Here is a 22,903-nt window from a genome sequence, read left to right as displayed (position 1 = left end):
TTTTACAACCTGGAGCGACAAAGAGAACCTTCGAACAGACGCGAGAAGCGTCTAGACAGACGAGGATAAGGAAGTACCCGGGGTGAAGCCGACAAAAGACTGAAAACAAAACTGTTCCTATCTCTAGGGAAACACCGTCAAGGGTATTTCTATCGGAAACATTCGAGACAGAAGATTGTGGAAATCGATTTGATCGATTGTGGAAGCTAGTGGTGGATACATTCTAGAGAGCACCGAATGTTACAAACCGGCGATTCATTCTGTTTGGCGGGAAGCAAAGAGAAACAGAAGGAATAGATCAAAATTTTCGAGCGTTGAGTGATCTGACCCGGGGGCGTGATTTTCGAGCGTTGACTGATCTGACCCGGGGGCGTGAAATAATTACTAATGTCAAGGTCATCGCTGTAGAAAGCGTGACCATCCCGTATCGCCGTTGGCGAGGGTGTTTAATTTAATTCAAGTTGAGTCTTCTACGTCTTATTATACGTTACGTTAGTATGCAACTACGAGGATGCTCCCATATGATTGAGCTACCGCAGCTTGTATGTATTTTGGCACAACTCATCGCAGGAACCCCCAGTACCACGGGAAGATGTGTCTCAACGCTTCCAATTGTTGGTAATAGCAAAAGAGGAGATAGACATAGAGGTTTTACTGGCAGAAAATGCTCTCGCACAAAATGTCTACCCGAAGATGTAAGAACGAGCAGGAACTTAAGATAACGCGGCACGAAATGAAAGAAAAGACTGCAATGATACAGGTTTTACAACCTGGAGCGACAAAGAGAACCTTCGGACAGACGCGAGAAGCGTCTAGACAGACGAGGATAAGGAAGTACCCGGGGTGAAGCCGACAAAAGACTGAAAACAAAACTGTTCCTATCTCTAGGGAAACACCGTCAAGGGTATTTCTATCGGAAACATTCGAGACAGAAGATTGTGGAAATCGATTTGATCGATTGTGGAAGCTAGTGGTGGATACATTCTAGAGAGCACCGAATGTTACAAACCGGCGATTCATTCTGTTTGGCGGGAAGCAAAGAGAAACAGAAGGAATAGATCAAAATTTTCGAACGTTGAGTGATCTGACCCGGGGGCGTGATTTTCGAGCGTTGAGTGATCTGACCCGGGGGCGTGAAATAATTACTAATGTCGAGGTCATCGCTGTAGTAAGCGTGACCATCCCGTATCGCCGTTGGCGAGGGTGTTTAATTTAATTCAAGTTGAGTCTTCTACGTCTTATTATACGTTACGTTAGTATGCAACTACGAGGATGCTCCCATATGATTGAGCTACCGCAGCTTGTATGTATTTTGGCACAACTCATCGCAGGAACCCCCAGTACCACGGGAAGATGTGTCCCAACGCTTCCAATTGTTGGTAATAGCAGAAGAGGAGATAGACATAGAGGTTTTACTGGCAGAAAATGCTCTCGCACAAAATGTCTACTCGAAGATGTAAGAACGAGCAGGAATTGAAGATAACGCGGCACGAAATGAAAGAAAAGACCGCAATGATACAGGTTTTACAACCTGGAGCGACAAAGAGAACCTTCGGACAGACGCGAGAAGCGTCTAGACAGACGAGGATAAGGAAGTACCCGGGGTGAAGCCGACAAAAGACTGAAAACAAAACTGTTCCTATCTCTAGGGAAACACCGTCAAGGGTATTTCTATCGGAAACATTCGAGACAGAAGATTGTGGAAATCGATTTGATCGATTGTGGAAGCTAGTGGTGGATACATTCTAGAGAGCACCGAATGTTACAAACCGGCGATTCATTCTGTTTGGCGGGAAGCAAAGAGAAACAGAAGGAATAGATCAAAATTTTCGAGCGTTGAGTGATCTGACCCGGGGGCGTGATTTTCGAGCGTTGAGTGATCTGACCCGGGGGCGTGAAATAATTACTAATGTCAAGGTCATCGCTGTAGTAAGCGTGACCATCCCGTATCGCCGTTGGAGAGGGTGTTTAATTTAATTCAAGTTGAGTCTTCTACGTCTTATTATACGTTACGTTAGTATGCAACTACGAGGATGCTCCCATATGATTGAGCTACCGCAGCTTGTATGTATTTTGGCACAACTCATCGCAGGAACCCCCAGTACCACGGGAAGATGTGTCCCAACGCTTCCAATTGTTGGTAATAGCAAAAGAGGAGATAGACATAGAGGTTTTACTGGCAGAAAATGCTCTCGCACAAAATGTCTACCCGAAGATGTAAGAACGAGCAGGAACTGAAGATAACGCGGCACGAAATGAAAGAAAAGACCGCAATGATACAAGTTTTACAACCTGGAGCGACAAAGAGAACCTTCGGACAGACGCGAGAAGCGTCTAGACAGACGAGGATAAGGAAATACCCGGGCTGAAGCCGACAAAAGACTGAAAACAAAACTGTTCCTATCTCTAGGGAAACACCGTCAAGGGTATTTCTATCGGAAACATTCGAGACAGAAGATTGTGGAAATCGATTTGATCGATTGTGGAAGCTAGTGGTGGATACATTCTAGAGAGCACCGAATGTTACAAACCTGCGATTCATTCTGTTTGGCGGGAAGCAAAGAGAAACGGAAGGAATAGATCAAAATTTTCAAGGGTTGAGTGATCTGACCCGGGGGCGTGATTTTCGAGCGTTGAGTGATCTGACCCGGGGGCGTGAAATAATTACTAATGTCAAGGTCATCGCTGTAGTAAGCGTGACCATCCCGTATCGCCGTTGGTGAGGGTGTTTAATTTAATTCAAGTTGAGTCTTCTACGTCTTATTATACGTTACGTTAGTATGCAACTACGAGGATGCTCCCATATGATTGAGCTACCGCAGCTTGTATGCATTTTGGCACAACTCATCGCAGGAACCCCCAGTACCACGGGAAGATGTGTCCCAACGCTTCCAATTGTTGGTAATAGCAAAAGAGGAGATAGACATAGAGGTTTTACGGGCAGAAAATGCTCTCGCACAAAATGTCTACCCGAAGATGTAAGAACGAGCAGGAACTGAAGATAACGCGGCACGAAATGAAAGAAAAGACCGCAATGATACAGGTTTTACAACCTGGAGCGACAAAGAGAACCTTCGGACAGACGCGAGAAGCGTCTAGACAGACGAGGATAAGGAAGTACCCGGGGTGAAGCCGACAAAAGACTGAAAGCAAAACTGTTCCTATCTCTAGGGAAACACCGTCAAGGGTATTTCTATCGGAAACATTCGAGACAGAAGATTGTTGAAATCGATTTGATCGTTTGTGGAAGCTAGTGGTGGATACATTCTAGAGAGCACCGAATGTTACAAACCGGCGATTCATTCTGTTTGGCGGGAAGCAAAGAGAAACAGAAGGAATAATTCAAAATTTTCAAGGGTTGAGTGATCTGACCCGGGGGCGTGATTTTCGAGCGTTGAGTGATCTGACCCGGGGGCGTGAAATAATTACTAATGTCAAGGTCATCGCTGTAGTAAGCGTGACCATCCCGTATCGCCGTTGGCGAGGGTGTTTAATTTAATTCAAGTTGAGTCTTCTACGTCTAAAACTCTTCTATTGGCGCATTTGGCGCCAATGTTTACTTATTTTGAGGATGGAGAACGCGCTGACGAACGCGACATTTTGGTCAAAATCTTCCAAAAAGTGCTTAAACAACTTTCCTGGCCTGTTTTCTTTTTAAATTTGGCCGCAGCGAAGAAAATTTGTCAAGTTAGGATCTTTGTAGTTATTTGGGAGAATCCGTCCCCTGTTTGAAACTATAACCAACTCTCGTTAATTAATTTAAGCTTTTAAATTCAACAATATAAGCACGGCAGAACTCAAAGTTACGAATTGGCTATAAAGCGTTTCTGAGGTGTGATATTTCAATTGCATTTTTTCTTCAGAGAGGCTAAATATCCGTTTGCCGAGAATGGCCTGATAGTGGAGTAGCCGAAAGAAAGGAGAGATGAGTCGACTGAGAGGAGCATGTCTAGATTCCCAAATGTGAGGGAACATATCATGAGGAACTTTAATGTCTACGATCCAAAGTGAGTCACCATGAGGGTTTTTGCTTTTTACAGTTTATTAGCGAGGAGGAGTTGAAGGCACGAGATTTCAAACTACACGGGGAAAATTATTCGTAAGGATTGCCAAGTCAAACAATTGAGAGATGCCATAACTGAATAGGAGATAAATGCAATATAAACAAAGAAAAAATCAAGTAAAAAATTAGCAATAGTTAGAAACAAACCAGAGGGTCGATTATAACTAAGCTTTGAAAAAATGAATGTTTTTGTAAACTTTTTCCACTTATGTCAGTTTTTTGAAAAAGGGAATCATTGATTCAAGTGACTAGTTTTATCATAATTTTTGAAAAACAACTGTAGTGGAGACCATGAATGACGTACTTATATTATGTTAGTACGTAAATAATTACTAATGTCAAGGTCATCGCTGTAGTAAGCGTGACCATCCCGTATCGCCGTTGGCGAGGGTGTTTAATTTAATTCAAGTTGAGTCTTCTACGTTTTATTATACGTTACGTTAGTATGCAACTACGAGGATGCTCCCATATGATTGAGCTACCGCAGCTTGTATGTATTTTGGCACAACTCATCGCAGGAACCCCCAGTACCACGGGAAGATGTGTCCCAACGCTTCCAATTGTTGGTAATAGCAAAAGAGGAGATAGACATAGAGGTTTTACGGGCAGAAAATGCTCTCGCACAAAATGTCTACCCGAAGATGTAAGAACGAGCAGGAACTGAAGATAACGCGGCACGAAATGAAAGAAAAGACCGCAATGATACAGGTTTTACAACCTGGAGCGACAAAGAGAACCTTCGGACAGACGCGAGAAGCGTCTAGACAGACGAGGATAAGGAAGTACCCGGGGTGAAGCCGACAAAAGACTGAAAACAAAACTGTTCCTATCTCTAGGGAAACACCGTCAAGGGTATTTCTATCGGAAACATTCGAGACAGAAGATTGTGGAAATCGATTTGATCGATTGTGGAAGCTAGTGGTGGATACATTCTAGAGAGCACCGAATGTTACAAACCTGCGATTCATTCTGTTTGGCGGGAAGCAAAGAGAAACGGAAGGAATAGATCAAAATTTTCAAGGGTTGAGTGATCTGACCCGGGGGCGTGATTTTCGAGCGTTGAGTGATCTGACCCGGGGGCGTGAAATAATTACTAATGTCAAGGTCATCGCTGTAGTAAGCGTGACCATCCCGTATCGCCGTTGGCGAGGGTGTTTAATTTAATTCAAGTTGAGTCTTCTACGTCTTATTATACGTTACGTTAGTATGCAACTACGAGGATGCTCCCATATGATTGAGCTACCGCAGCTTGTATGCATTTTGGCACAACTCATCGCAGGAACCCCCAGTACCACGGGAAGATGTGTCCCAACGCTTCCAATTGTTGGTAATAGCAAAAGAGGAGATAGACATAGAGGTTTTACTGGCAGAAAATGCTCTCGCACAAAATGTCTACCCGAAGATGTAAGAACGAGCAGGAACTGAAGATAACGCGGCACGAAATGAAAGAAAAGACCGCAATGATACAGGTTTTACAACCTGGAGCGACAAAGAGAACCTTCGGACAGACGCGAGAAGCGTCTAGACAGACGAGGATAAGGAAGTACCCGGGGTGAAGCAGACAAAAGACTGAAAGCAAAACTGTTCCTATCTCTAGGGAAACACCGTCAAGGGTATTTCTATCGGAAACATTCGAGACAGAAGATTGTTGAAATCGATTTGATCGATTGTGGAAGCTAGTGGTGGATACATTCTAGAGAGCACCGAATGTTACAAACCGGCGATTCATTCTGTTTGGCGGGAAGCAAAGAGAAACAGAAGGAATAATTCAAAATTTTCAAGGGTTGAGTGATCTGACCCGGGGGCGTGATTTTCGAGCGTTGAGTGATCTGACCCGGGGGCGTGAAATAATTACTAATGTCAAGGTCATCGCTGTAGTAAGCGTGACCATCCCGTATCGCCGTTGGCGAGGGTGTTTAATTTAATTCAAGTTGAGTCTTCTACGTCTAAAACTTTTCTATTGGCGCATTTGGCGCCAATGTTTACTTATTTTGAGGGTGGAGAACGCGCCGACGAACGCGAAATTTTGGTCAAAATCTTCCAAAAAGTGCTTAAACAACTTTCCTGGCCTGTTTTCTTTTTAAATTTGGCCGCAGCGAAGAAAATTTGTCAAGTTAGGATCTTTGTAGTTATTTGGGAGAATCCGTCCCCTGTTTGAAACTATAACCAACTCTCGTTAATTAATTCAAGCTTTTAAATTCAACAATATAAGCACGGCAGAACTCAAAGTTACGAATTGGCTATAAAGCGTTTCTGAGGTGTGATATTTCAATTGCATTTTTTCTTCAGAGAGGCTAAATATCCGTTTGCCGAGAATGGCCTGATAGTGGAGTAGCCGAAAGAAAGGAGAGATGAGTCGACTGAGAGGAGCATGTCTAGATTCCCAAATGTGAGGGAACATATCATGAGGAACTTTACTGTCTACGATCCAAAGTGAGTCACCATGAGGGTTTTTGCTTTTTACAGTTTATTAGCGAGGAGGAGTTGAAGGCACGAGATTTCAAACTACACGGGGAAAATTATTCGTAAGGATTGCCAAGTCAAACAATTGAGAGATGCCATAACTGAATAGGAGATAAATGCAATATAAACAAAGAAAAAATCAAGTAAAAAATTAGCAATAGTTAGAAACAAACCAGAGGGTCGATTATAACTAAGCTTTGAAAAAATGAATGTTTTTGTAAACTTTTTCCACTTATGTCAGTTTTTTGAAAAAGGGAATCATTGATTCAAGTGACTAGTTTTATCATAATTTTTGAAAAACAACTGTAGTGGAGACCATGAATGACGTACTTATATTATGTTAGTACGTAAATAATTACTGATGTCAAGGTCATCGCTGTAGTAAGCGTGACCATCCCGTATCGCCGTTGGCGAGGGTGTTTAATTTAATTCAAGTTGAGTCTTCTACGTTTTATTATACGTTACGTTAGTATGCAACTACGAGGATGCTCCCATATGATTGAGCTACCGCAGCTTGTATGTATTTTGGCACAACTCATCGCAGGAACCCCCAGTACCACGGGAAGATGTGTCCCAACGCTTCCAATTGTTGGTAATAGCAAAAGAGGAGATAGACATAGAGGTTTTACTGGCAGAAAATGCTCTCGCACAAAATGTCTACCCGAAGATGTAAGAACGAGCAGGAACTGAAGATAACGCGGCACGAAATGAAAGAAAAGACCGCAATGATACAGGTTTTACAACCTGGAGCGACAAAGAGAACCTTCGGATAGACGCGAGAAGCGTCTAGACAGACGAGGATAAGGAAGTACCCGGGGTGAAGCCGACAAAAGACTGAAAACAAAACTGTTCCTATCTCTAGGGAAACACCGTCAAGGGTATTTCTATCGGAAACATTCGAGACAGAAGATTGTGGAAATCGATTTGATCGATTGTGGAAGCTAGTGGTGGATACATTCTAGAGAGCACCGAATGTTACAAACCGGCGATTCATTCTGTTTGGCGGGAAGCAAAGAGAAACAGAAGGAATAGATCAAAATTTTCGAGCGTTGAGTGATCTGACCCGGGGGCGTGATTTTCGAGCGTTGACTGATCTGACCCGGGAGCGTGAAATAATTACTAATGTCAAGGTCATCGCTGTAGAAAGCGTGACCATCCCGTATCGCCGTTGGCGAGGGTGTTTAATTTAATTCAAGTTGAGTCTTCTACGTCTTATTATACGTTACGTTAGTATGCAACTACGAGGATGCTCCCATATGATTGAGCTACCGCAGCTTGTATGTATTTTGGCACAACTCATCGCAGGAACCCCAGTACCACGGGAAGATGTGTCCCAACGCTTCCAATTGTTGGTAATAGCAGAAGAGGAGATAGACATAGAGGTTTTACTGGCAGAAAATGCTCTCGCACAAAATGTCTACTCGAAGATGTAAGAACGAGCAGGAACTGAAGATAACGCGGCACGAAATGAAAGAAAAGACCGCAATGATACAGGTTTTACAACCTGGAGCGACAAAGAGAACCTTCGGACAGACGCGAGAAGCGTCTAGACAGACGAAGATAAGGAAGTACCCGGGGTGAAGCCGACAAAAGACTGAAAACAAAACTGTTCCTATCTCTAGGGAAACACCGTCAAGGGTATTTCTATCGGAAACATTCGAGACAGAAGATTGTGGAAATTGATTTGATCGATTGTGGAAGCTAGTGGTGGATACATTCTAGAGAGCACCGAATGTTACAAACCGGCGATTCATTCTGTTTGGCGGGAAGCAAAGAGAAACAGAAGGAATAGATCAAAATTTTCGAGCATTGAGTGATCTGACCCGGGGGCGTGATTTTCGAGCGTTGAGTGATCTGACCCGGGGGCGTGAAATAATTACTAATGTCAAGGTCATCGCTGTAGTAAGCGTGACCATCCCGTATCGCCGTTGGCGAGGGTGTTTAATTTAATTCAAGTTGAGTCTTCTACGTCTTATTATACGTTACGTTAGTATGCAACTACGAGGATGCTCCCATATGATTGAGCTACCGCAGCTTGTATGTATTTTGGCACAACTCATCGCAGGAACCCCCAGTACCACGGGAAGATGTGTCCCAACGCTTCCAATTGTTGGTAATAGCAAAAGAGGAGATAGACATAGAGGTTTTACTGGCAGAAAATGCTCTCGCACAAAATGTCTACCCGAAGATGTAAGAACGAGCAGGAACTGAAGATAACGCGGCACGAAATGAAAGAAAAGACCGCAATGATACAGGTTTTACAACCTGGAGCGACAAAGAGAACCTTCGGACAGACGCGAGAAGCGTCTAGACAGACGAGGATAAGGAAGTACCCGGGGTGAAGCCGACAAAAGACTGAAAACAAAACTGTTCCTATCTCTAGGGAAACACCGTCAAGGGTATTTCTATCGGAAACATTGGAGACAGAAGATTGTGGAAATCGATTTGATCGATTGTGGAAGCTAGTGGTGGATACATTCTAGAGAGCACCAAATGTTACAAACCGGCGATTCATTCTGTTTGGCGGGAAGCAAAGAGAAACAGAAGGAATAGATCAAAATTTTCGAGCGTTGAGTGATTTGACCCGGGGGCGTGATTTTCGAGCGTTGACTGATCTGACCTGGGGGCGTGAAATAATTACTAATGTCAAGGTCATCGCTGTAGAAAGCGTGACCATCCCGTATCGCCGTTGGCGAGGGTGTTTAATTTAATTCAAGTTGAGTCTTCTACGTCTTATTATACGTTACGTTAGTGTGCAACTACGAGGATGCTCCCATATGATTGAGCTACCGCAGCTTGTATGTATTTTGGCACAACTCATCGCAGGAACCCCCAGTACCACGGGAAGATGTGTCCCAACGCTTCCAATTGTTGGTAATAGCAAAAGAGGAGATAGACATAGAGGTTTTACTGGCAGAAAATGCTCTCGCACAAAATGTCTACCCGAAGATGTAAGAACGAGCAGGAACTGAAGATAACGCGGCACGAAATGAAAGAAAAGACCGCAATGATACAGGTTTTACAACCTGGAGCGACAAAGAGAACCTTCGGACAGACGCGAGAAGCGTCTAGACAGACGAGGATAAGGAAGTACCCGGGGTGAAGCCGACAAAAGACTGAAAACAAAACTGTTCCTATCTCTAGGGAAACACCGTCAAGGGTATTTCTATCGGAAACATTCGAGACAGAAGATTGTGGAAATCGATTTGATCGATTGTGGAAGCTAGTGGTGGATACATTCTAGAGAGCACCGAATGTTACAAACCGGCGATTCATTCTGTTTGGCGGGAAGCAAAGAGAAACAGAAGGAATAGATCAAAATTTTCGAGCGTTGAGTGATCTGACCCGGGGGCGTGATTTTCGAGCGTTGACTGATCTGACCCGGGAGCGTGAAATAATTACTAATGTCAAGGTCATCGCTGTAGAAAGCGTGACCATCCCGTATCGCCGTTGGCGAGGGTGTTTAATTTAATTCAAGTTGAGTCTTCTACGTCTTATTATACGTTACGTTAGTATGCAACTACGAGGATGCTCCCATATGATTGAGCTACCGCAGCTTGTATGCATTTTGGCACAACTCATCGCAGGAACCCCCAGTACCACGGGAAGATGTGTCCCAACGCTTCCAATTGTTGGTAATAGCAAAAGAGGAGATAGACATAGAGGTTTTACTGGCAGAAAATGCTCTCGCACACAATGTCTACCCGAAGATGTAAGAACGAGCAGGAACTGAAGATAACGCGGCACGAAATGAAAGAAAAGACCGCAATGATACAGGTTTTACAACCTGGAGCGACAAAGAGAACCTTCGGACAGACGCGAGAAGCGTCTAGACAGACGAGGATAAGGAAGTACCCGGGGTGAAGCCGACAAAAGACTGAAAACAAAACTGTTCCTATCTCTAGGGAAACACCGTCAAGGGTATTTCTATCGGAAACATTCGAGACAGAAGATTGTGGAAATCGATTTGATCGATTGTGGAAGCTAGTGGTGGATACATTCTAGAGAGCACCAAATGTTACAAACCGGCGATTCATTCTGTTTGGCGGGAAGCAAAGAGAAACAGAAGGAATAGATCAAAATTTTCGAGCGTTGAGTGATCTGACCCGGGGGCGTGATTTTCGAGCGTTGACTGATCTGACCCGGGAGCGTGAAATAATTACTAATGTCAAGGTCATCGCTGTAGAAAGCGTGACCATCCCGTATCGCCGTTGGCGAGGGTGTTTAATTTAATTCAAGTTGAGTCTTCTACGTCTTATTATACGTTACGTTAGTATGCAACTACGAGGATGCTCCCATATGATTGAGCTACCGCAGCTTGTATGCATTTTGGCACAACTCATCGCAGGAACCCCCAGTACCACGGGAAGATGTGTCCCAACGCTTCCAATTGTTGGTAATAGCAAAAGAGGAGATAGACATAGAGGTTTTACTGGCAGAAAATGCTCTCGCACACAATGTCTACCCGAAGATGTAAGAACGAGCAGGAACTGAAGATAACGCGGCACGAAATGAAAGAGAAGACCGCAATGATACAGGTTTTACAACCTGGAGCGACAAAGAGAACCTTCGGACAGACGCGAGAAGCGTCTAGACAGACGAGGATAAGGAAGTACCCGGGGTGAAGCCGACAAAAGACTGAAAACAAAACTGTTCCTATCTCTAGGGAAACACCGTCAAGGGTATTTCTATCGGAAACATTCGAGACAGAAGATTGTGGAAATCGATTTGATCGATTGTGGAAGCTAGTGGTGGATACATTCTAGAGAGCACCGAATGTTACAAACCGGCGATTCATTCTGTTTGGCGGGAAGCAAAGAGAAACAGAAGGAATAGATCAAAATTTTCGAGCGTTGAGTGATCTGACCCGGGGGCGTGATTTTCGAGCGTTGACTGATCTGACCCGGGAGCGTGAAATAATTACTAATGTCAAGGTCATCGCTGTAGAAAGCGTGACCATCCCGTATCGCCGTTGGCGAGGGTGTTTAATTTAATTCAAGTTGAGTCTTCTACGTCTTATTATACGTTACGTTAGTATGCAACTACGAGGATGCTCCCATATGATTGAGCTACCGCAGCTTGTATGCATTTTGGCACAACTCATCGCAGGAACCCCCAGTACCACGGGAAGATGTGTCCCAACGCTTCCAATTGTTGGTAATAGCAAAAGAGGAGATAGACATAGAGGTTTTACTGGCAGAAAATGCTCTCGCACACAATGTCTACCCGAAGATGTAAGAACGAGCAGGAACTGAAGATAACGCGGCACGAAATGAAAGAAAAGACCGCAATGATACAGGTTTTACAACCTGGAGCGACAAAGAGAACCTTCGGACAGACGCGAGAAGCGTCTAGACAGACGAGGATAAGGAAGTACCCGGGGTGAAGCCGACAAAAGACTGAAAACAAAACTGTTCCTATCTCTAAGGAAACACCGTCAAGGGTATTTCTATCGGAAACATTCGAGACAGAAGATTGTGGAAATCGATTTGATCGATTGTGGAAGCTAGTGGTGGATACATTCTAGAGAGCACCGAATGTTAAAAACCGGCGATTCATTCTGTTTGGCGGGAAGCAAAGAGAAACGGAAGGAATAGATCAAAATTTTCAAGGGTTGAGTGATCTGACCCGGGGGCGTGATTTTCGAGCGTTGAGTGATCTGACCCGGGGCCGTGAAATAATTACTAATGTCAAGGTCATCGCTGTAGTAAGCGTGACCATCCCGTATCGCCGTTGGCGAGGGTGTTTAATTTAATTCAAGTTGAGTCTTCTACGTCTTATCATACGTTACGTTAGTATGCAACTACGAGGATGCTCCCATATGATTGAGCTACCGCAGCTTGTATGCATTTTGGCACAACTCATCGCAGGAACCCCCAGTACCACGTGAAGATGTGTCCCAACGCTTCCAATTGTTGGTAATAGCAAAAGAGGAGATAGACATAGAGGTTTTACTGGCAGAAAATGCTCTCGCACACAATGTCTACCCGAAGATGTAAGAACGAGCAGGAACTGAAGATAACGCGGCACGAAATGAAAGAAAAGACCGCAATGATACAGGTTTTACAACCTGGAGCGACAAAGAGAACCTTCGGACAGACGCGAGAAGCGTCTAGACAGACGAGGATAAGGAAGTACCCGGGGTGAAGCCGACAAAAGACTGAAAGCAAAACTGTTCCTATCTCTAGGGAAACACCGTCAAGGGTATTTCTATTCGAGACAGAAGATTGTTGAAATCAATTTGATCGATTGTGGAAGCTTGTGGTGGATACATTCTAGAGAGCACCGAATGTTACAAACCGGCGATTCATTCTGTTTGGCGGGAAGCAAAGAGAAACAGAAGGAATAATTCAAAATTTTCAAGGGTTGAGTGATCTGACCCGGGGGCGTGATTTTCGAGCGTTGAGTGATCTGACCCGGGGGCGTGAAATAATTACTAACGTCAAGGTCATCGCTGTAGTAAGCGTGACCATCCCGTATCGCCGTTGGCGAGGGTGTTTAATTTAATTCAAGTTGAGTCTTCTACGTCTTATTATACGTTACGATAGTATGCAACTACGAGGATGCTCCCATATGATTGAGCTACCGCAGCTTGTCTGCATTTTGGCACAACTCATCGCAGGAACCCCCAGTACCACGGGAAGATGTGTCCCAACGCTTCCAATTGTTGGTAATAGCAAAAGAGGAGATAGACATAGAGGTTTTACCGGCAGAAAATGCTCTCGCACAAAATGTCTACCCGAAGATGTAAGAACGAGCAGGAACTGAAGATAACGCGGCACGAAATGAAAGAAAAGACCGCAATGATACAGGTTTTACAACCTGGAGCGACAAAGAGAACCTTCGGACAGACGCGAGAAGCGTCTAGACAGACGAGGATAAGGAAGTACCCGGGGTGAAGCCGACAAAAGACTGAAAGCAAAACTGTTCCTATCTCTAGGGAAACACCGTCAAGGGTATTTCTATCGGAAACATTCGAGACAGAAGATTGTTGAAATCGATTTGATCGATTGTGGAAGCTAGTGGTAGATAGATTCTAGAGAGCACCGATAGTTACAAACCGGCGATTCATTCTGTTTGGCGGGAAGCAAAGAGAAACAGAAGGAATAGATCAAAATTTTCGAGCGTTGAGTGATCTGACCCGGGGGCGTGATTTTGCGCGACAAGAAGGAGTCGATCGTGCGAGAATTGTTCATATTCAATATGACAAACGAAGATATTCGCAAACATTTGTGTATAGAAAAACTGTCAACAAGGAGATCAATGCCATTACCCTGGAAGTTGACTCTAACTCAACCATCGGAACAACTGTGAAGCTCGGAACATTATATGTTATAAATACGGAGGTTGAAGACACTTCGCGAAACATTACAAGAAAGTGGTAGTAAGCCATGTCGATGGTAATAATGATTTGACACAGTACGAGACAAACGTGATACGTGATACGTAGATTCGACGATAATAATGACGAAGAAGAGTTCAGAGTATTCGCAATCCGCAGAGTCAAAGATAAAATAGGAAACGAAAACCGGAAGTTATTGGATGTCACGGTGGGGAATAGCCAATGCAACTCAGAATTACAGATAGAGTGCCAGCTCAGTGTCCTTCAGCTCACAAAGGAAGTTACATGAGCTAAAAATAAGGTATAGATTTTTAGCAGTATAATCAGTACCAGTTAAAAAATCGGACACCGCCAAAATTTCTGGGCAAACGATTCTTCATGTTTGTGATATCAGTCGAACAAGAAACAGTAAATGCAGTATCTACGCGAAACGAATCGGACGATGAGCAGAAGTAATTGCCAGAGACCGCAACAGGGCCTTCGGATACGAAAACGTTCAGTCGACCTTCGGACGGATCGCATGCAATGGTAGATCGAGCAGCAAGTGCCAGGGATCACAGTGGTACCCTTAAAAAAATTCCAAGCCCAAAGGAACATAACGCAGAGGATACATACTTTGACCGCAAAATGTGAAAATTCTACTGGGGAGAGGACTTTATTCAAGACGACATAACTGGGTTAGACGAAGAAGTTTCTGGTCATTTCGTCGATGAAATGGACAAACTTCGTAGAATAGTAAGACACCCAAAGAGCGTGCCCTCAATTACCGTTATGCAAAAAATTACAATTGACGGCTTTCGAGTGCAAGCCCTATACCAGGGACTAGAGTCTACAATTCGAAATATTCGCAAAAACTCATTGCTGGAAAAAAAAATTTATGCTGCTCAAGTGGAACTGCAAAAATTGCGAGAGTCAATAGACTAAGCAGCTCACGAGCTATTGGATCGTATAGCCACGGATTCAGGCGCATCGGCGCCGATTACGCGACGAGTCCACATTGCAAGTCCCAACGTAAATTTCTACCAGCAAGATAAAACAAACGAAAATACAATCGGTAGAATCGTCGGTTTTAGTCCAGCAGCCAGAAGCGATAGAAAGCAATGCGAGCAAAAAAAACTCAACCGGAGGAACCAAAGGACGTTATTAATGGAACAATAGAATCGGCCAAAATCAGTGGCGAGTCTAGTGGCTCAATGACAAACGACGAGTTGAACATAGTCGAGCTGTCTGCTATCCGCATGACGGATGAAGACCAACGACCAATCCTCAAGGAGCTCGAAAAATTATAACGAACCGAATTTTTCATTGCAGCGGAAAAGATAAGAGGGATTAGACTCGCCTTTTAGTACCAAGGGTACTAATGATACCAACATTAAAGGAACTTTATAAACTGGATAGTTTAGATGCATTAAATATCTTTTAAAATAGTATATTGCTGTCAATTTGTCAAAAAAGGTCTTGTAGAGACTATGTACGACGTGACACCTGTAAACAGATCGTTCTTGGCCTAAGGGTGTTCTCCCATACGATTCAGACCTCTTTTTTGTAAATTTATTTAACTAACTCTGTAATTAGGTATCGTTTGGAAACAATTTATCATGATTATAATTATGATTATTCTTTGGCCCTTTTCAATCATTGCTCCACCCCACCCCAGCAGTTAAAAAATGATAGCCCAACAAACTGTGGTTTTGTCAATTGGGGGTTCATTCATTTACTGGGGGGGGGGGGGGGGGGCGATAATAAAAAGCAGTCGGTTTTTTTAGCTCATCAAAACGATGACTTTCTTGCAAATTGGGGTATTCTTCCTTTTTCCTACACCTGCGAGTCTTACTAGTAATTTTTTGTACTAATAGTTCGATTGTAACAAAGTTTGGCATGCGGACTAAATAGTCAACGACAAATATACTTGATCTCCTTATTTTACTTTGCAAAACCTCTCTCCGCCATAAACTTGAGGCTTATTTGAGGTGATAGGGGAAAGAAAAAGAGCTTGAAACTGTAGTTTTTGTGAAAAAGCAACGATACGATTGCTAGCAATAAGTTTAATTATACCAACCTAACTATTTTCTCCACAAAGACTCTCATAGCCTTCGGATCATAGGTTCGAACTGTTCGGCCAATCAGTGCCTTTTAAAACTTCCAAACCTTACTGATCTTCCCGCTCTAATCTTTAAAATATCTACAGCAGAGTTATGATTGGCTAGCATAATTTTCTGGCACTAATTCGTTCAATAATGAAAAACTCCCTAAGAAAATAAATCACGCATTCATTGTAAAACAAATTGAGTTAATTATTTTTTGCAACTTCTTCTGACTAATGGTATAAAGAACATTTTATTTAGTCGGTAGAAGATTTACAGTTGATTAATTCGGGCCATGGTAAAGATTGAAGTGTCTGTTTTGTTCACAAAGTGAAAAAGAAAGAAATTATTTTTGAAGAAATATTGATTTTATTCATATTAATTTTGAAAACTAGCTTGCCGTGTTTTAGCAATACAAGCCCAGTCGTTGGATCCTATCAGAACTTATTATAGGTTGGGAGTATCGCCCCATTGTTTGATTCCTCATGTTTTGCTAGTTTCTGAGAAATCGGCATTTTTATGATTTTTATGGGGAAAAGAAAGGCGGCCTTTAAACAGCTGGTCCACTGCTATTAGACCACCATTATACGCTGGGAAACTCGAGGATTGTAGTTTTTGAGAAAATTTTAAGAAATATGGTACTTTCTTGGACTTCATAACGTCGCTCACATGATCCCTGCCTGTTCCTTTGCAAGGGTGAAGTAACAATTATCAGCCCTGAAGAACTAATCCTCAAAAAACTACTGTAATTAGCTGATTTAAAAACGATCCTTTCGAAGCTGTGAAAAGAAAGCTCACTCCAAAAAGGCAACCAAAAAATATAAGTTTTATAGGAAACTTGGTAAGAAAGTGAGTTCTTTGTAGGATGGCATAAGCGAGGAAAAATGATATGTGGGATTTTTCAGTTAACTTAGTAAAAAACACAAGTTCTAACTAAAAAAGTTTCGACTACAGGAAAGATCTTTCGAGACGTAGATACAACACACTAAGCGAAGCTCTGAAAGAGACGGGACTGCCTAACAATATCAAACACAAACACCTTCTCACCCGCAAAGGGGAGGACGGAGGGGATGCATCGTCGTCAGGGGGTGGGGGCATTGTGAGTGAGGGGGACATTAAAGAGATGTTTGAGAAGTATGACGAGATTCAGATGGAGTTGATGGAAAAGCACTTGGCCAGGGATAAGAAGAAGGTCAGTGGTTATAATTAGTTATAACTTTCGAAAAACAAAAAACCTTCAAAATTCTTGTTGACTTTTATTAAAGTCGGCAGAATTGATTTTCTGAAGTTTCTCAAAGCATACGAAAGACCTATTTTGCCACTGAAATTTTTGGCCGCTGACCGATGTCGAGTAGTGTCTATGAAGGAAAACGACTAGCTGCAATTTCATTACGTTAAAAATCTTTGGCGTGATGGAACCTGATCTAAACTATATATTATGATTGGATAAATTAAATGTTTTACCAATGTAAAGTATTTAATATTAACCAATCATGATCCATCTAACTAACAACCCACTTATTTGTAAGTGCTGAAGTTACTTGTAATTTCAGCACCAGAGAGATTTGAATTTAACTTAGAAATTAGTTGGACTCTCCCGAGCACTTCAGCAGCCGCAATAAACCAGTATACCCTAGATCTATTGAGCCTAGCAGAGACTAGTTAAACAACCTGAGACTAGATAGTATAAGAGTAAGATTAGGATCGGTATTAGACTAAGAAGTTGCACGAATCTATCCGGCCGAAAATAAGATAGCGTGACGAGCAGACGGTGTACCCTATCCGAAATTACTCTATGAGTTATACACTCCAGTCCTAACTCATCTGGTGCGACCATAAGTCTCGAACAAGACCTTACTAGATTAGAATTAACCAAAATTAGATTAGAAATTAGACAAAAACATTTACAAAATGTTATACGACAATAATTTAATTGAAATGTCTCTCCGACTCAATAGATCAGAGCCAATATTCCGAACCATAACAGAACTACCCGGAATTGGAAGAAGACCTCGAACCAAAGACGACATACGACAAAGTAGAAACTTGCCGTATAGTTATATGATAGTTCGGCAAAAGCCAGAACAAACTTTTATATTTCGAATACTACTTGCAATGAATTTAGATTTCCATTTGCAAACATAAAACCTTGAAGTTACTCTTCAAAATCATTTCAGGCGCTAAACAAAATTAATATTATACAATAACGATTGATAAAAAGATCTAAGATCGTTTTCCTAAAACTCTGCAGTATTATACAAAACATGTTTAAAAAATATTTATTGGAAAATAAAAATAAAAATTAGTAGCATGACAATAATTGGTTAGTAATCATAAATCATCCTGTTGTTCCAGCTCCATCACCTAAAACATAACAGCAATCATCAACTCACTAATATCATCAAAACACTAAATCTTTCCTTTACACACATTTAAAACTTTATTAAAACTTAAATTCACTTAATTTTAAAATCAGATCATCAAGGCTTATCCTTGGATCTTAAATCATTTTCTACTTAATTAAATTTCAAATTTGATCATCAAGGCTTATCCTTGGATCAAACAGAACAACTTTGTTCTCCCCCACCCACTTAATTAGTGTCTAACGACCTCAAACGTCGATTCACTATCCAACCCTCTCTAAAAACCCAGGACTAATAGAAATTTTTACACAAAACTAATCATTCAAATTAGGATAAACAGTGAAGAACTTCGGTTATTCATCCTTCACTTGACCCCCCCTCTTAACAGACCCAGGATAAATCTTAGACTTAGTAAGTTTAAAATAGTATCTAACGAACTACTCGCGTTCTAATTATACCTGAACCTTGTGGATCGATTTACTATTCTCCAACCCTTGAACACAATCACTACCCCTAAGTAAGATTAAGTAAGTTAACACCTTAGCTTATACTAGTCACGAGAAAGTAAAAATCATTCTTCGGAATCGATGTACTTTTCTCTCCAACCCTGAACAAAAAGACCCAGGTTAAGCTAACCAAAAAATCGTAAGAACTAACAGTTTAGGAAAATAGAAATCATTTAACAACCTTTGCATCCGTCATTCTAAACCTTATGTCATTTAAAAACCTAGGAAATAAACAAACAATCATTTTACACAATTGTGAAATAGATAACAAAAAATACGACCTTGTAATCACACCTCATACACAAACAGTTGGATACATTCGCACAAAACGACAAACACTAAAGAGGAAAATAATAACTAAACAAAAACAAATAACACGAAAAAGATTTTCAAAAAACCGAAACGCATTTTCAGAATCAGAAACCAACAGTTTAGACGAACTTTACAAACTAAAAGAATCAATAGATAAAAATTACCCACTTCACGATCAATTATATTTTTCTGACTCAGAAACAACTTCAAATTCATCACAAAGAGGAAAAAGAAGAATAAAAAAACAGTACAAACACAAACCAGTACATTTATACAATTGGAATCAACCAATTAGACACATTAATAATTACATATTAACAGTCATCGAACGGAAAAATGAGTTCAACACACACCCCAGGTGACGAAACTCCAGACGATGATGAAATCTTTCCTTTTATAGTAGATGCAGATACTGATAGAGGACAACACATATTTTGTCAAAATTTACTCGTAAATTTATTTGAACCCGGAATCAGTCCATGTAAAACAGAGTTCCCCGATGTAAAAATCAAAAGACAAATCATAGATCACTATCTAAAAGATATATGCAACATAACACAACAGTATGGAATCTACTCTATAGAATTCACTTCACCAAACCATAATAATAGAAAATATACTATTCAAACAGACGATATTGATTTAGAATTTTCAAAAGTTTTTTCAGAATATATAAAAAGCATCCAATACCATAACTCACAAAGAGCAAACTCCATTTTCACCAATGAAGTTTTCGCAATAATATATAGTTATATTTCGATATTAGAAAACGAAATCCCATTAACAAATGTCTCACCGACAGAAACATCTAAACATTTAAGAGTACGACATGAAATCACACTACTCTCTAGTTATTTAAACATCATTAAAGAAAATTTCACGAAAGACGACGTTTCACAACATACCAAACACGATTTACAAAAAATTTTGGCATGGTTCATAATAGATTATTTCACACACAATATTGATTTAATTGCACAAGCAAGAAAAAATTTTAGACCCCAAAATTCGAACGATGATACCGCTATCACAGAACAATCAGATTATGTTTGGGACCCCGAATGGTCTCATCCCGCATTTATAAGCTTTCCACAATCAATCTCAAGTCAAGCAATAGGTACAATATCTTACATACGAGATTATGTAAGAGTAATACCATTAACAATTGATGCAACACCATTAAACTATAATACATTTTTACCCGATACACAAAATAATAGTTTAAACTCTACAGTCATACACAACGAAAACCTCAATGGAACTAGGAATCTTACTCAACAAGATATCCAGACACCATCACACTTCATAAATGAAGAAATTGTACACACAACAACTACACAACAAAGTATTTCACCAATACGCCCAAATTTAACAACACCAAGAAATACAAATCCTTCACAAACACAAGTAACCTTACAATCAACCGTTAAACCTTCGGTTGCTCCAAAATATTCACATATGGATTACCAAACATATAGACCCATGACAATACCATCAAAAACACGCAAAACATTCACTAGAAACAACTTTGCAGACCATAATTATAATTATACACATCCATCAAAAACAAATTATCAACCACAAAGGAATTTTAATCAATATACAAAACCTCGAAACTGGGATAACCCAACGGCCCAATATAATTCCAAAAATTTTCAACCAAATCCTCCACAGGATCGCAGTGAAAATTACCCATTTTTTCAACAAAATAAAAATAAAAAACAAACATCTTATCAAATGGATTATTTATCCTCAGATGATGATTTCTTACAACCAGATATATTTGCACAAAATACTCAAGAATATCGTAGACAAGGAATACAGAAAACATGTACAAATCATAGAAATTTTTCTCCACAAACAATAGATGCACAACATCAACAACCAATTCAACAACAAAATCTAATTAATACACAATCTTTTCAACCAATTCAACAACAAAATCCAATGACTGCACACTCGTATCAAGCATCACAAATGCAAAATGAGATACCACTCCCATATTATCTCCAACAACATGAAATAACAAGAAACCAACTTTCAAATTTTTCTCAAATGCCAAATGCAGCAGAATCATTACAAATGACAATGAATCCATACCTTATGGGTGGATCATCAATAACATCAAACAAACCTTTAATGGTTTTCACAGGAACAGACCCTGAATACTCTGTAGAAGATTATCTAAATGCAGTAACAGCAAATTTGATTTTAAACATTGGACCTGAACCAATTAATACGCCACTACACCAAAACTGGATACATCGACGCACAGCGTTAATACAAACAACCTTAGATGGCGCAGCCCAAAAATGGTTTTCAGTACTACCTCTAGAAATAAAACCAAACTGGAAAAGATTTACACAAGAATTTTCAAAAATGTTTGACTCCGAAAGAAACAAACAACAACAAAGAGTTTTATGTAATGAAATTCGCAGATTACCAAACGAAACCATCAAGCAAATAGCAGTACGAATCGAAACACTAGTTCGAAAAGCATATTCATTAAATAAACATGACTATAAAAACACAAAGATGACAGAAATCTTAATGATGACCTTAACACCACAATTAAGGAAAATAGCAATAAAAAAGAGAGCATCTCATCCTTCTTCAATTCGAGAACCCGATTTAGATTTTCGAAAACTAGTAGACAAACTAGAACAAGCAGAAATCACGATGAAACTAGAAGAAACGGAAAATCTGAAATTACAATACGTTAACAAAATTGAAACGACTCCCACTAATATTAATAATATACAGGAATCAGAAACAGACCTCGTTGAAAAAATCACTGAAATACTCAATATTTATGAAAAGAACCCGAACTTTAAAGGCAAACCATCTTTCAAAAAATGGTGTAATTATTGCCGACGATACGGACATAGTATTTCCGAATGTAGACAAAAACAGCAAGATAGTCAAAATAAACCTCAAAAATACAAAGAACCAAATAAATCATTCTATCAATACATGAAAAAAGATCAAAATTTACCGAACAAAACAGTTCACAGCAACAACAGTTCAGGAAAACCACTCCCGAACAATACAAATTATACAAGAAATCAATCCCCATATAACTCAAGTTATAGAGGAAGATCACCAGAACGAAGAAACACGTATAATTCATCACAAAATCACTACAATAGACCAAATAGTCGAAATAACTACTCCAGATCAAATTCAAATACACAACGATTTGTTTCTAGATCTAATTCCCAATCAAGAAATAATTACTATCCAAACAATCAATCACGAAATTCATCATACAATAGAAATAGAAACTACTCCTATAATCGAAATAGAAGTTATTCAAACAACCGAAACCAGAATTATCCGAACAATCGATCAAGGAATAACTCATATAATAGATCGAACTATAACAGACCAAACAGCAATTATCAAAACAGATCGCGAAATAATTCACAAAATCGACACCCAAGTTATAATAATCGTTATAGAAATTATTCCCAATCACCACACCGGAATAATAATAACTATAATAATTCTAATAATCGCCACAGAAGTAGTACACCTAAACATCAAAGACAAATCAATCAAGTACAAGCTAACCCAGAAACAACATCAGACCCCCCAGGTATTGATGACACAGTAACTGATACGTTACAACTCAATCAAATAAATTGTACATCATCAGATTCAGAAAGTGATACTGAAAACACTCTTTCTATCAATATGATAAAAGTCGAAAATGACTATGAATCTGTCATATATGAACAACCCTTTCCATCACACATATATGAAAATCA

At 40.5% G+C, this 22,903-nt stretch overlaps 1 protein-coding gene across 1 annotated transcript in view; it reads left to right on the top strand.

Annotated features, from left to right (window-relative positions):
• Nucleotides 1-6,355: 6,355 nt before the first annotated feature.
• LOC134853126 (uncharacterized) overlaps nucleotides 6,356-22,903 on the top strand; it is a 34,883-nt gene continuing 18,335 nt past the window's right edge. The window contains exons 1-2 of the mRNA XM_063869069.1: nucleotides 6,356-6,496; nucleotides 16,907-17,144. Of these exons, the coding sequence (XP_063725139.1) occupies nucleotides 6,435-6,496; nucleotides 16,907-17,144 (300 nt within the window). The 5' untranslated portion in view covers nucleotides 6,356-6,434. The remainder of the gene's footprint in view (nucleotides 6,497-16,906; nucleotides 17,145-22,903) is intronic.

The sequence above is a fragment of the Symsagittifera roscoffensis genome, chromosome 8, assembly GCF_963678635.1.
Source record: "Symsagittifera roscoffensis chromosome 8, txSymRosc1.1, whole genome shotgun sequence".
Classification (NCBI taxonomy): Eukaryota; Metazoa; Xenacoelomorpha; order Acoela; family Convolutidae; genus Symsagittifera; species Symsagittifera roscoffensis.
Note: the sequence above shows the minus strand (reverse complement) of the source record. Positions and strands in the feature narration are given on the sequence as shown.